This window comes from Meriones unguiculatus, chromosome 1 (assembly GCF_030254825.1).
Source record: "Meriones unguiculatus strain TT.TT164.6M chromosome 1, Bangor_MerUng_6.1, whole genome shotgun sequence".
Lineage (NCBI taxonomy): Eukaryota > Metazoa > Chordata > Mammalia > Rodentia > Muridae > Meriones > Meriones unguiculatus.
The window spans coordinates 66,421,558-66,437,431 of record NC_083349.1 but is presented as its reverse complement, the minus strand read 5'-3'; the positions used below and the strand labels follow the sequence as shown (position 1 = coordinate 66,437,431).

At 38.4% G+C, this 15,874-nt stretch overlaps 1 protein-coding gene across 1 annotated transcript; it reads right to left on the bottom strand.

The window, feature by feature from the left end:
• Positions 1 to 321: 321 nt before the first annotated feature.
• LOC110562520 (E3 SUMO-protein ligase PIAS2-like) lies at positions 322 to 1,818 on the bottom strand. The gene has a single exon (XM_060368939.1). The coding sequence runs from the start codon at positions 1,801 to 1,803 to the stop codon at positions 322 to 324; it is 1,482 nt and encodes a 493-aa protein (XP_060224922.1). The 5' UTR covers positions 1,804 to 1,818.
• Between the last annotated feature and the right edge of the window lie 14,056 nt (positions 1,819 to 15,874).

Here is a 15,874-nt window from a genome sequence, read left to right as displayed (position 1 = left end):
TTTATACAACTTTATTGATATTTATCTTAACAAAAAATTTAACTGATCTGTAGAATCCATCCAGTAATGTAGAAACTGAAATCCACTGTTCCAGAAGACACTGCAGTAGAGGAAATATATCTGATGTTCAGTGTACAGCATAAGAAAAGTCCTTGCATGTCATCTGGTTCTCACTGCAGTCATCTGTGTTCATCGCTCAGAAAGCAAAGAATCCACTTGACATTTCAATAAATATTAAATTGCAAAAATTAGCCTCCATGGACTAGCCATTTAAAAAAAAAATAATTGTTGAATGATTCCCAGAATCAACTGTATCCTTGTTTAGTCCAAAGAGATGATGTCAGGAATGTTACTCCCACTGCTGGTTATGAGCGCTGCCTCACTCCTGCTGCTGGATGAACTAACTTTAGTACTGCTTTCACGGGTATTGGTGGTGGTGGCAGACATACTGTTTGCTGTTAAGGATGAAGTGAGACTATCTAAAAACATAGGAGGACAGTACTGCTGGGTATCAACTGGAATAAGGGAAAGAAACTCCAAACCTGGCAAATATGATGACACGCTTGGCACTGACGCGTGGTGGAATGGTACTGAGTAGTCTGTTAATGAAGGTGGAATAGCAGCAGGATGGACCAGAGTCATGCTGGGCACCCTTACAGAAGATGACTGACACACCAGAACCCCTTTGGTTGGACTGCTGTGTGTTTTAGACATAAAGATGCGTTTCCTTTTGGCAGGAGGGTCTTCATCTTCGTCAGAAGAGCTCTGAGTCGTTAGATCAATAACATCTATCTTCTTGCTTGCATCACTGGCTACAGTCACTGAACAAGGTTTACTAAAGACACCTGAACTTTCCATTGTTGAACAGGGCTGGCTGGCTACTTTCACAGCTTCTTTCATAGGTCTCATGGGACACCAAGAACCATCTTCTTGGAATTTGATCTCATCCACATCAGAGCAGTCATTGAGAATTTGCATGAAAAGCCCATCTAATACCAGACTTTCATAGGCAGCCTTTTTGTCACAGACAGGACAAATCCAGGTAGGCTTCTTCTCATTCATTTGAAGATAAAGCGCAGCATCAAAACACTGCAGATGTGTACACGTCACAGCGCGGCACGGGACCGTCAGCCTCATTTTTCCTAAAGGGCACATCAAGGACACTCGAAGACTAGTTGTAGCAATTTCACTGTCAGGATCTGCAGTAAGTTTTTCTTTAATTAGCGCTCTGGAATGGTCAGAATTTCTAATACCTTTCATTTTTAATCTCTGTAGTAACAGGGCTGATGTGAGCTGTCGTACAAGATACACAGACATGGAGTAATTCTTTCCAATTTCAGATGCCCAAGAAATAGAAATCTGATTTGGCTCAGCTGAAGACAGCCTAACTAAAGATGTAATATCCAAGGGGCGTCCAGGGCGCTTCTGTTCAATCCCATTTTTAGGTGGTGGTGCATAGCCAGGCAAAGGGAAGAATTTCCCATTTACTCTTATACACAAACTATTGGGATAGTTATCTTCTTGAGGGCAGCTGGTCTCTGCCAGGCAAAGTCGCAGTTGAACTTGGACTGTGTACTCTCTCCTGCCACCTGACAAAAAGTCCTTTGAGATGCTTATCTCTCTAACTTGTTGAGGTGTCAAAGCAAAAATAAAAAACCTCTCTTGAAGCCATTGGCTACTGCTTTGGACTAAACTTGTGGGCTTGATGAGAACATCAAGGACGTCATAAAAGGGCAAGTTCTTTAGCTGAACGTCAGGATGAACAGGAGGCATGGGAGAAGATGGCTGCTGCATCCCAAACATGGGTTTGGTGTCTTGAGGCAGCACAGAACCAACAGGAGACCACAGGGACTGAGGAGTGACTGAGGCTGAAGGCAGCGAGTGGATTCCAGCCGCAGCCAAGTCAGGCTCTACTGGTGAAGAACTACATCCACACAGGAAAGCGATGACGTGGTTAGACCTGAAAGTCCTCCAAGCGCCTGCGGGTGTCGAACTTTAGTGTGACCCTCAGGCCTGCAGCCGCGCCTCAGCCTTCAGTCCTTGCGGCGCCCTCGTGGGGAGGCGATGCCTGAGGCCGCTTCTGTTGGGCCCGGCAAGGCCCACGGACACCCGGAGTTCAGAAGCCCTAAAACTAGAAACCACACGCCCCAAGGCGGCGGAGCCCGCCATTTCACCCCGCCCGCGGGCGCCCCGGCGGCTCCTCCACCCGACGCCAACGACGCCGCCTCCTCCCGCGCAGGCGCCGCTCCTGAGGGCCGCGCCGCCTCACGTGACCCCCGGAGCCCGAGAGGGCGTGGAATGTTTGCGCTACCCTGTGCTTCCTACTGCTGGTGGAGGCTCCAAGAGATGTTGACTCTCGGGTCGATTCTGCCTCGTGCTGCACTTCAGTTGAAAGGCTTTCTTTCCTCCCATCAACTACTGATTTGTATTGCTTGACTGCCCATGTGTGTTGCAGAGGCTTACTAGTAAAAGAAATTTTGGTTTCCCTTCTGCGCCAGTTCTAGAACTAAAGCAAGTCACTTGGTACGAAATAGTCTGGCTTCTGGGCTATAGCACCAATATTTGCTGATTTCCTTTCTTCCCACAAGGTAAAGCTGCACCTCAAATTATGGCCTCATAAGCCTAGGTAAAGTCTTGCACAAATACAAAACTAATTTTATTTTCTTGTTTATGTTAAAAAAAATCCTCACTGTGTTTATTAACATTAATTAGCTTTAAAAGGCAAATTGGCAGTTTTCTCTTAGACAAGGTAATTTGCAGCTCCTGCCTAACTCTTTTTCACTGTGAAACAAGGAAGTCAATAAGTGAAGAAAGTTGTGCCACCTACAGGCCTTGAGTTTCATTTATATTCTGTGGAGTCTGGATTCAGTAATTCTTCAATGTGATGTATACACAGTTGGTCCAACTGAATTTTCTGTAGTATCTCTAGTATCTGAGCCTTACATTGAAATTTACTGAATGTTCATGCTGGCTTCAGAATGTCACTTTATCTCTCTCTAATAAAATAGTAAATGTAGAAATGGGATCTAAATTAGATTATATCATATTGAAAAGGCTGAGAACCATATTTCCCACAGAGAGAAACATGGTTAAATGCTGAAGACTGTACTGGTCATTTTCCCACAGAAGAAACTGACACTTAATGTTGACTGAGTAGATCAATTGATGCCTATCTGTACAACAGGAGCTCAAAGCTAAGGCTGAAAGGAAAGTTTGAATTTTAATTGTGAAGTTAGGAACTCTTCTATGATTGTTTAGATATGGCAAGACCGATCATGAGCATAAAATTGACCATGAAGCAATTGAATTTGAGAATTCTTTTTGAGTGATAATAGATGCCATTTCTATTTGTCAGGCTTTGTTGTAGATACTGTGGAGCCTAAGTATGTCTCAGTTTGCGTTCAGAAAAGGGACAATTAAGTAGACAAAAGAAGACACACATAAAATTCTGCAATGAATGAGACAAAGTATTAATGCCAAAGTAAATAATATACAAAAGTCTATATATTCAGAGCAGTAAGGAGCCTCTTCCAAAGCACATGCTAAAGGACTGTTCTAGTTCAAATGTAATTTTGAATGACAAAAGTGTACAGGGAAATTCTACAAAATATTGCCTTGGGATATTATATTTTATCTGAAATAGTTACATGAAACTTGTACACTTTGATTACAATGCAGGGCAAAGGTGAAATGAGGTGGTTCGGGAAATTGAAGGAAGATTGAGTTGTTTGCAAGAATTCATTGTTTGATCAGTGATCTGTGCTGTGGTTCAAGCAGCAATGACAGCACAAAAGTCCCTTTTGTTATTTCTGAGAAAAAAATTTTAAATGCTTCATATGGCTCATTATAACCACTCACAGAGGAACTAGCATCTTTGCAAAACCAAGAGCAGAAAATGTGGGCATGGTTTTATGACTATGAACATGGGTTTTCTAAAGTTAGTCCCGGTAATTTCATAAGATAAAGGAAGTGTTGTTATCAAAAGCTGTGGCTTCTGGACAAAACATGCACATGCCTTCTTACAGCAGCTCTAGTTACTGCCACAAGATCTGCACCATTAAGCCAGTATCAATTCCAATGTGATTGGTTCTTTAGTGCAACAGTGGTATGAATGTTACCTAGTAACTAAGCTTTTTTTTTTTTTTCTGGTTATATCTGAAACATGTTCTTCAGACAGGAATTTCATGCCTGGTCCTGTAATCCTAGTCAAAATTCCATAGTTGGGGAGGTCGTGGGCCCTAAGCCAAACGCGCTGTTGTTGTTTTGCTAAATAGCCACGGCATCATTGCACTCTAATTACTTACGCTGATAGACCTAGGCTTCCCTCAACAGTTGTCAGAGAAGGTTTTTTTGTTTTTGTTTTTTTTTCTTCTTCTTCATTGGACAGTACTCAGGAGAGAGATGCCTAACTGGAGAACAAGTCACAGAGCTTAGAATAAGAGATTTGAGCTCAGTTTTAAAGAGAACATCCATATTAAATCCTTCACTGTAAAGAGTCCTAGAATATTTTGGAAAAGAAAGCAGAGGGAATATAAGAGTTCTAAGATGGGAGGAGCTGAGTGGAATTTTGTCTTCTGGACTTTACATCATAAAGTAATAACATCACTGTTGCTTATACAAGATCTGCACAATATCAAGCCAGACAAAATGTCAGAATAGCTGGGACAGAGAATCTTCAGGTTTTACCCCTTTAGCTACGAGCAGTGAACAGTTGTGGGAGAAGGGAGAGTTATTCTTTATGTTATTCTTTATTCTTTATGTGGCCACTGAAACTTTTCCCATATTCTTATCTGTGTCATATACCCATGCATATGTGTGTAGCACTTGCTAGTCCTAAAAAGTAATGAAAAAATCAATTTTGCATGTGATTGAGAAATATTGAGGGACTTGAAGAGAGAAATAGAAGGTGGATACTATCATATTAAATTCTACACATGATGGAAACTGGATATGGTCATGGTCATATTTAATTCCATACATGATGGAATGTGGCTATGGTCATATTTAATTCTATACATGTATGAAATTCTCAAAACTACAGAAAAGTTTAAAAACTACAAAATTTTCAGGGAGTAAGTTAAAAACTACTTTAAAAGAAGAGCAAAAATTGAAAAGCTGTTTATGTTTTGCAGGATGCAGGACATTCAAATAACAGGCCTTACCGCCTTGCGATATTTTCTTACTGAGTGGTATAAACTGGACATATACAACAGGAGGAAGTAGCGCATGTAGTTAGCTATTAATGGCCACATTTTGCTACTTTCTGCAATTTCTTTGTTAATAGGCTCAGGTTTTTATAATTCTGTTTCCTTTTAAAAATTATCTTTTATATTTTGAGTGTAATATAATTACATGATTTCTGTTTTTTATTTTCTCCCTCCAGAGTCCTCCATGTACCCTTCCTTGACCTTTCTCAAATTCCTGACCTCTTTTTTTAAAAAAGGAATTGTTAGATATATAAATGTATGTACACATATACATTTCTAAATATATAAAACTTGGCTTGTCTATACCATCTTAGTTGCATGTGTGTCTGCTCGATTGCCCCATGTCACATGTTTATTTTCCAAACTTCCTTTGAAGATTTAGGGACATCAAGTGACCAATTTTTTTTATTCCCCCCTTCATTGACAATAGAATCTTTTCTCATACAGTGTATCTTGATTGTAGCTTTCCCTCCCTCTACTCCTCCCCACCTTCTCAGCCACCTTGAGTCACTCCCTTTCTTTTTCTCATTAGAAAAAAAAAGGGGGGGCTTCTAAAAGATAACAATAAAACATAACAAGATAAAACTTAGTAAGGCAAAACATCTTTCTTTCTCTACCAATTGAAATAGAAAGGCTTTCCCTGATGTTCTTTAAGATGTGTGGTGTAGGCTTTTCTTCCATTTTCTAAGAAGAAACTTACCTAATAAAAGGACATTTTGGCACATGCTATACACATAGAGCTAACTGACTAGAATGCTCATTAATTTTCAATTTTTAATTACCACTGAGTTTATTTGGAGACATCCCTCGTGCATTTTGAATAGGATCTCAGTAGTAAAGAATAAACATACCCTGTAATTTTGAGTAAGAAATTCATTCAGTTGACTGAGGTTCACACTTTATTCCCTTGGCTGTGCTACCTTCCTGAACAGCTGGACATCATGTTGGCAAAAGGGCTCTCAGAGACTGGATTGTATTTCCTCCAGGCCCTGGGAGGATAATTATATAATGATATATCATTAGCGTTTAGAGGATGCAAAACTGAGATATGCTGAAAAGCAACTGTAGGCTATTCAGCATCTCCTAATTTATGGACATCAGTGCACATCTCCAGTGCCTCCTTCACCATACCCTGTTAAATTTATTTAACATTCATATTCCCAGTCCTTGGTGTGGTACTGTGTAGCCTTTTTCCGTGGATATGGAGTGACCACTGTCTGAGAGTTTCAGAATGAAAACCATGGATTTGGGTGAATTTCATGTGTCTATCTACTCATTATCTACTGTTGCACTCATACTTCTGAAAACATTGTGAAACATATTTTAAAGAGGTCTTTTTCTATGCAGCAAATCATTTTAATAAATAAAAATTAATGATTAAACTGATACCTGAGACTAGGGATAGTCATGTAGTTTAGTGGTGGAATGAATTCCCAGAATGCATGAGATCCTTGGTTTAATTCCCTATCACCAAACCCCACACAAAAGCATAAAAATTCATTTTATGAAAATTCACAGGTAAAATCATTGCAGCAACAAATTAAAACAGAAAATATTTACAGCATGAGTCTGAAAAAATTGTTTCATCTTATTAGTCATGTTGACATATTTAAAAAAAAACATGCACATTTGGATGTGTCAAAACTGAATACTAATGTTACAACTTATTTTAAGTATTTATTTTTAATAATGCATAATCCAATTTGATGTCTGAATACTTTGATTCATCTTTAATAAAAAAAAACTTTCCTTAAATTATAACAAACTCCACAAGAAACAGTGAAAATTGTTAACCATGGGTGGTACAGTTGTAATAGATTAATAAAAAATCAAACCATAACAATTTTAGACATTATATGACTATTTGAAATTGGGTCTAGTGGTTTTCAAATGTTTGGTTCTATTAAAAAAAAAACTTCTACTATGTTATGTTTCTTCATCAGAAAGTTCATCTTCAGTTTATATTTGGGAATTTATTAATCTCTGTTTAGAAAGAAAAATGGAAATCCTAGAAAGTTATATACAATTATTTACCAGCTTATGTAACTAACTTTTAATAGTAACTTTAAATAAATGTCTACATATTACTTAATTCTTTTAAATTCTTTATATGAACTTTATTTGTTTATATTTTGGTTAACTTTCTTCATATCTTCTATGAAGTCATCTGATCTTATCACAGAGTATGGGCACCTACTGTTTATTCACCCAAACCATCCAAGTCACAAGGATCTATCAGTATCTATTTTGTTATTTTGTCTTTTTTTTTTTTTTCCAGAGCTGAGGACCGAACCCAGGGCCTTGCACTTGCTAGGCAAGCACTCTACCACTGAGCTAAACCCCCAACCCCCAGTATCTATTTTGAAAAGCCAAAATATTTCAAGATAAACTCAACATTTAGGTAGTAAATTTTCTTATATGTATGCATATTTTATGCATTGAAAATTGTAGGCCTTAAACAAAAAGCAAGAATGGACATGTTTTGTTTTCCACAAGGAGAAAATATTATTTTGGCATTTTTTATTGATAAGTTTTTCATAGATTAGGAAAGCAGAATATTTTTGTGGCTAAATAGTCCAGACAAAGGTTAATAAGTTAATTGGTCTGTTTATATTTCGAGATGGGTTCTGCCAAGATATCCTAGTGATTAATAAAGAAGCAGACATTCTTGTAAAGGCTAAAAAAGTAAGAGGAAATAGCTTGCATTTTCATTTCATCATTGACCCTCCCTATGACCAGGCTGACCACTCTGAACCAGTTTCTTCAACATTATCTCAGAGGTGTGAACTCTGAATGCTCAATATTCTCTGGTAATCATTCTTGTATTAAAAATGCCAGAGGGGAGAACATTGCACACATTCCTCATTAAGGCATTTCCATCCTTTGGATGGGGAGTATTGCCATTTTATTAGTCTGAAGCATATTGGAGTGTAAGACAAAAAGGGAGATGCCTCCTACAAAGGACTTTAAAAGGGGTATCATGTGTTCATTTTCCTCAAGTGCTTTGTCATCTTGTCTCTCACACGTAGAGAAGGAGTAATATCCATGTATTGTTTACACATGAGATCTTCACAATTCTTTCCTCTGTATCTGCGCTGAGGCTTTCTCGCTTATTTATTATGGATTTTTGGTACATAATTGCACCCAGTTGTTCTCATGTAGCTCAGATTGTCTGACTTTGAAAGATTCATCTCTCTGCCCCTGTTTCTCAAGTTCTTGGATTAAGGCAAGTGCCACCACCCCAACATCTTTACTTTGGTTTTGTCATCAGCAAAACTGGGATGATAAATGCCTCTATTTTAATAGATTGCAAAAGTTATTGCTTGCAAAATATTCATAGAAATAGCAGATCCCTTATGAATTTCCATGAATATGTTGTTACCAGGATATATTCTTTTGGAAATAATGGAGCTGATATCACGAAGCTAGTCTTTAAACTTGCATTGATTTTAGTAGAGATTTGCTCTGAGTTCCCAATTTATTTCTGAGGTTGCTGAACTGTTTTCTATTTTACAAATATTTATTTATCATCAACCTGTGTTTCCTATAAGCTAATGCAATAATGGAACCAAGTCCTTAATAACCTGCCTCAGCATCTTTCTGCTCACTTGATCTTATATGCTTGCTAGTAAAGCCCAAATACTGATACCACAGAGAGCTCCTGAGGGCTGAAAGTTGACCATTTGGGTAGGAGCAACTTTCCAATTTTTTGAACTTTCATTGTGAAAAGGATTGCTAAGGAGGCAAATGCTACTGAATAGAAAAGAAAAAAAAAAGAGCATAACTAGTGCAAAGGTATGTTGTTTTAAAACAAAACAGATCTTTCCCTCATTGTTAAATCTGTCTTGTTTTCTTCTGAAATCTTCACAGCTCCATCTCATCTCTATCTGCAGCCTCATTCTTCAAAGATACTGTTTTGCATCAGCTATCTTCCCTTTTTTCATTTGTTTGCCACGAATGCCTTGATGCTTTAGATTTTATTTAGTACTTATTTTAATATATTAATTGTTCCTTTTTTGATGAACCTATGAAAACAACCAAAGAGAGTTCCCTCCCTAACAGGAACAGTTGCAGGACTTTCTCTCCTCACTGTGTTCTAAGTAAAGATAGATAATAATCTAACAACATTGACACTTTCTGCAGTTTCAGACTTTTCACTATGACAGCATTCCCTCAAACTTGTCTTAATCAATTAATTATATTGTTTGGTGGAGGGTGTGTGTATGCAGGAAATAACCATCGTTCCTGAATGTGTGCATGGCTGTGCACACTCACAAGTGTGTATGTGCAATTGGAGGCCACATTTTGATATTGGATGCCAATTCTACTGCTCTACATACATTAGTTTCTAAAACATGGTCTCTCTTTGGCTGGAGGAGATGGACAGCAAGTACTGGGGATTCTCCTGTCTCTACCTCCCTAGACAAGGCTTACAGGCATGTGCATCTAACTTTTATGTGGGTGTTGGAGATCCAAATTCATGTACCCATGTTTGCATAGCAAGCCTTTTATGTCTGAGCCATTTCTCCAGCCCAAACCTGGTTGTATATATGTTGGTATAATGTTCTTGTGGAATGTATACAATATACCCTTGTTCATTCAAATGCTGATTTCTCTACCCCACTATCTGGTTTCAATCTGTACATTGCATTGTGATGTTTATTCTAAGTATCACCTGTCTCAAGTTTGTGTAAACATGCCACCATTTGTTCTCTGTATTGTCAAAAAAACAACCAGCCCCAATGCTGAGCAAGGGAGAGAATAGGGTGGGGCATCCTGGTCTTGAGTGGAGGAAAAAGGAGTGAGTGGGAGAAGTTGAGAAGAGAGATCAGTAGGATAGGACTTAAAGCCAGGAGGAGAGATGAACCGGACCTAAGATATGACTAAAAGCAAGTATAATGTGGGAAACCTGAATGGGAGGAAACTATGCAGGCTTGGAGGTTTAGGATGGAATAACTATTGCTCATAAATGTGCTCTAGGTTAATTAAATACATCCTAGCCTCCTTGTGGTGATTTGGCTATACAGCTGGTTTAAGAATAACCACTGTTTAACTAAAAGATAAATCAAAAATAAATATTCAACAACATATATAAAAAGTTAAGACAATAGCTCTTGAAAATGTTATGTCTATGTCTCTGTTTAGAAGTGAGAGAGTAATTGGAAAATGATTAGAATGACTTTATAGTATGATTTAAACTCTATCACAATGATTGTGTTTTGTATTCATGTCTTGAACAACTGGCTATTACATTATTCTTTGTTTGTTTTGATGGGTCTCTTTATAGCAGCAGTTTAATAGACCTATTTATGGTCCCAGAAAAATTGCCAGTACACAGACATGTTCCAGGATGTTAATTGGCACAAACACAAAGAATGCATGCATAAATTGGTAACTTTGATTCATAGTCACATACATGAATAGACGATATTTTCACAGGTAAACACAGTTTAGAGTATACAGAGATAATCAAAATTTCATAGAGAGGTGGACAGAGTTATAAGAAGAAATATATATCCATGACTGGGACATTTGAACTTTCACCTAGACAAACTGGCACACAAATATTTAGAGGACCAGAACATGAACCCATAAACATATTAGGGCCATAGTACCTTTTAAATCTTAACAGTAGAAATGTTTAGGTCTGTTTTCTGGAATTTGATGGTATGCCACTGGGAATTATAGACATTTCTCTATGGACACCAGTTGGCTCAATATTTTGCAAGCTTCCTGATTTCTCAAAAAGATAAAGAGTTGTTGGAGGCCAGCTTTGACATCACAGGGTAAACTGAGGTGAGGCATAGAGTTGGCAATTGATCACTCAGCAGACTTTTCTCTGAGGAAATAGTTTGATTCACTGGGGCCAATGAAGTACTCCGTGTGACTGACATGAAACTGCTTGTGTGTGTGGGGGGGGAGGTCCAGAGAGAAACTCTTTGGGCTCTGTGAAAAAGGAAGGAAAGACACACGCACACACACACACACGCACACACACACACACTTGCTTGACTGAGCAAAGCTCCAAACAACTTTACATATATGTGTATTCACATATACACATTGGGTGGACGGAGCAAAGCGTCAATCAACTTCACATTCTTTTGTTTTTTTTTCATAGCTTATATGTACCAGCAAATCTTGTAAGCAGCACAAAAATCATAATGTCATTATCTCCTATTTTTATATAAGTGAATGATTGCAATGAGTAAAAGTAGAAAAACATGTTCCCCATACTCTCACTAACTCAAATGTTTTATGGATTGTAAGTGAAAAACAAATGTGAAAAACAAATTATTCCCAAGAACCCACGTACATTTGTAACTAACCAATTTGTTATAGATTTAAAAAGTGTGAGCAAGCCAGATAATTTTCTCACTAGTTACTCTTACTGGAAGGCTGCAATTTGTGGTTACAAAGAAAGGATTTTTTTTTTATCATTTATCTAAAAAGTATAAGAATGTTTAAAAAATCTGAACCACAAATCTAAACTTTTAAATAGAAAACAAACAGTCATTTCTATGTTAAATCCTCAGGGTGCACATCTACTAACTGACAATTTTTTATTAAATCATATCAGAAAGCTGAGGGCAAAACTGAGTACAAGAAATTAGTCATCACTGTGATCACTAGCCATGCATTAGTGAGAAAAAGGTATGGTAGGTATAGTAGGGCTGCCGTTGTTCTTGCTTCCTGACCTCAAAAACTCCTAAGCTCAACTACTAAGAGTGTACCCTTCTGATTTTCTACATCAAAGCCACTAGCAAAAACATCTTAACCTAGCTTTTATCTCTGAGTTTTTGTGTTTTTTTTTTTTTAATGTATTTTGAGGGTGGCAGATGAATCATTAATCTGTTCCAGCAGCAATGCTTGAAAATGATCAATCAATATTATTGTAAGTGGCAATGATACTGCCCAGTGAGGGAATAGAGACCTCTTTTAGGTTTTCATAGAACTCATAGATTAGGAGGGATGATGACCATGAAGGCAAAAAGCAGAGCAAAACTCCACATTGAGTCCTCAAGATATATAGTCCTCAGGGTTCTGTCTCTCCAAGGCACACCTGTTGTTGTGACGACCTAGGGGCCACATTCTCTGATTTCTAAAGCTATTTTGCTGTCTCTCTTGCCTGGCCCCCAACAAAGAATAAAAGAAACAAGATAGAAGTTGTAGCCTCATAGCAAGAAAACACTTAAAATATCAATGACAGAATCAACATCACTGTTGAACCTGGTATGGGATACTGACAGATAGCCAATTAACATCTAAAAGAAGCAATTTAACATCTAAATTGTAGTTAATAATTAATATATAAGCCAGGCCTGGAAGTACACACCTTTCATGTGAGCACTGAGAAAGCAGAAGCAGGCAGAGCTCTATGAATTCAAGGACAGCCTGGTCTACATAGTGAGCTGTAAGCCAGCCAAGACTACATGATGACACACTTTTGCAATATTACTACTAATACTCTGCTGCTAATACTACTAATAATAATAGTTGAAAGGCACCATTTGTCAAAGACTTCCATACTTCATTTTTCAACATAGTATTTTTATTGATTATTTGGGAATTTCACATAATGCATCCCAATCACACTTACTTCCCATTGCTCTCAGGTCTATCCTCTAATCCTTATTACCCCTCCCTCAACAATTCACAAAGTTGTGTTGCCCATATACTCTTTGAAGAATGGTTGAACTCCCAGTGGCCAGCCCCTTAAAGATAACTGCATCCTTTCCCATTCTGCCATCCCCCACCAGAAACCAACAACTCTGAAGACCTACCCAATCTTTATTACAATTTTTAAGGACTCTTCTCCATGGCTTCCTATCTAAATTGTTACTCTTTCCTTGGCAGTGGTGGGGCTAGGCAGGGAGTGTTATTTCAGAAGCCCTCAATGTCTCTCATTCTCATTTATGAGTCTGGAGTAATGGATACCACTACAACAGATGCTTCGGTGCCTGTAACACCCAGTGGCAGAATGAATCATGAACTTCTACATGGATTCCCACAGCTGTACATGCCACAGACTTCTACATGTTCTCTAGAGGCATCATGGACCACAGAACTCATCATGGCTTCCAGTGGTAGCATGGGAAATGGACATGGGCATGGTTCCCCCACCCACCCAATGATCATGGGTGACTGTCTTCATCATGGCTCCGGTGACTGCACTGACCTTGGCATCGACATGGTCTTGGTTGCAGCATGCATCACAGATATCAGCATGGTTTCAGGTGACAACCCAGTCTACAGACATCTACATGTGTTCTGACAGTGGTACAGACCACAAATGTCAGCAAGGTGTCAGGTGGTAGCACAGACCATCAACACCAACATGGCCTCTGGTGGCAACATAGAAAACACTTGCAGCACTTTCAGTCTCAATGTATTGAACTTATATTTATAGAGGGCAATACATGCTGGTTCTTAGTCTCAATTGATTATCTGAGAAAGTCTATTAGATGTATCCATAGATACATTTAGATTTATAGAGTATTATTTTTAGATTTATCATCCCTATATTATAAGATTGAAACAATGTGTGGTTACTCTCATTTTATAGATAAAAATACAAATGTTGAGAGAGAGTCAACACTCAGTAAAGAGGTATCCTAGGACAAACCCAATTTCTGGTTTACAGTTAATTTTAATTCAATGATAGGTTGTAGAAAAACATTACTAAGTATAAAGTGAGACATTTAAATTGGATATCAAGTACCTAATCCCTTAAAATCAAGCAGCAGTTTGCCTGACTCGAATAAACCTTCAAATGTTTACAGATGCTAATGAGCACACACAGTGGGAGTATGTTTCACACCTTTTTCTGCTTCATGGAACAATGGCATTATAGCAAAGCTGAGTAGCTACTGCATCTTGGACTGTGGATTGTTAAGATTTGAACATTAGGATAAAGATAACTATTTTTTTTGAGAGAGAGAGAGAGAGAGAGAGAGAGAGAGAGAGAGCGAGCATGTGCCTGGATGGAAAGGTAACTGTGTGAGAAGACATGTGGCCACATGATGTGGAATTTTCTTTCACACCCCTCTTTGACATTGGGCTGTGAAGAAAGCTGCCTGCTCAAGGTGTTCTGAGATCTGCTCATCTAAGCAATGTATGCCTGGCTTCACTGAGGGCTTCCTGTGATTTTTTTTCCTGAGTGTGCATCTATGGTAGATGCTGAGAGACTCTCCAGGCAAATGACATGTTAATGTAGGCAATAATGATGAATCGAAACACTAATATGTAAAAATACAATACTATAATATTAGGAACAATAAATTCTCAGTATATACCACTGAAACTGTAGAGAGCAGGAGGGCCTTAGGCCCACATATAAGTACTAGGGAAACCAGGGATCTTAAAAATGTGGGATTGTCTTTTGGATGGAAGAGAAGTTTACGTGTTTTCCACCCAGACAGCTGGGAGAGGATAGGGCTAGTAACTTGGTGATCTGTGCTGTCTTTAGGACTGTAGGGCCAGGCCACAGATGAATCCCCCAGACTATTATGCTTATTCCAGACTCTTCCTCCCTCGATCTTTATCTTGAACATTGTTTCTAGGTCATTAGAACTTATGCTTAGGAGAGAGGTAACATAATTTCCAGGTTTGTGGCATTTGTACAGTGTCTGTAAGTGCTTGACTGATACTACACCTGATCCTTCCCAAGGTCCTTGACTACAGAATCCAGGTTTACAGAAGAGTTCATAAGTGTTTGCAAAATAGCTTTGATATGACCATGCTTCATGCTTTACTGTGCATGTAGGACTGAGGTTATTGTTATCAGAAAATATTTTTCTAATATTGTCCTCTGCTTAAACACCTACAAAATAAACTGCCTGATATCAGACTCTATATGCTAAAATCAACACTTCCTAACAAAGTCATGTTGAACTATTTCCTTCTTTCTCTGAAATCTGTTGTCTTTGCAGTGACCCCATATGTTGGGGGTTAGTCTGATGCTTGTATTTTGATGCTAATTACTGGCCCTTAACATCTGCCTGGATAAACCTATCCTTGTTGTGTAAACCTATGTAAGATATTATACCTGAGTGGTTGATTAAAGGCCTAAACCTTGGACAGGGCAGAGTAGAGAAGGCGTAGCTAAGGTTCCCAGGCTTGGGTTCAAGAGAATCATGGGAAACAGATGAACAGAAAGAGAGGAGGCAGGAGGAGGCCACAATGGATTGGTGTGGAAAAGGAACCACATGGGCCGGGATGAAGGACTCCAATAATGGTGAGGAAAGGCCCCGATAAAGAATAAAAGCAAGGATTTATAAGATTATGGATGGAAGGTTGCCCAGATACAAATGGTTAAGGCAGATGGCATTGGATGGAGATTGTGAGGTGGATGGTGAGGTTATTGAGACAGTGTAGGTGAAATATCTTCCCAGCCCAAAGTAAATAAGGTAATTACAAAATTTAAAGGGTGTCTGTGTCTTTATTAATTGTGATAACATGTTAAATAATAGCTCCATGGTAATCATAGGGCAAATAAGCATTATTTAGCCTAACATCCATTTTATTTACAATATATCTCAGATGTTGTGAAACTCTAGGCTCATATTCCTGCTTGTCTAAGATAGTTAACAACCTGCCTCATTCTTACACCATTGTCTTAATTCAGTTCAATTACATTCCTGGCATTGGGAAGTCTACCGTTTATA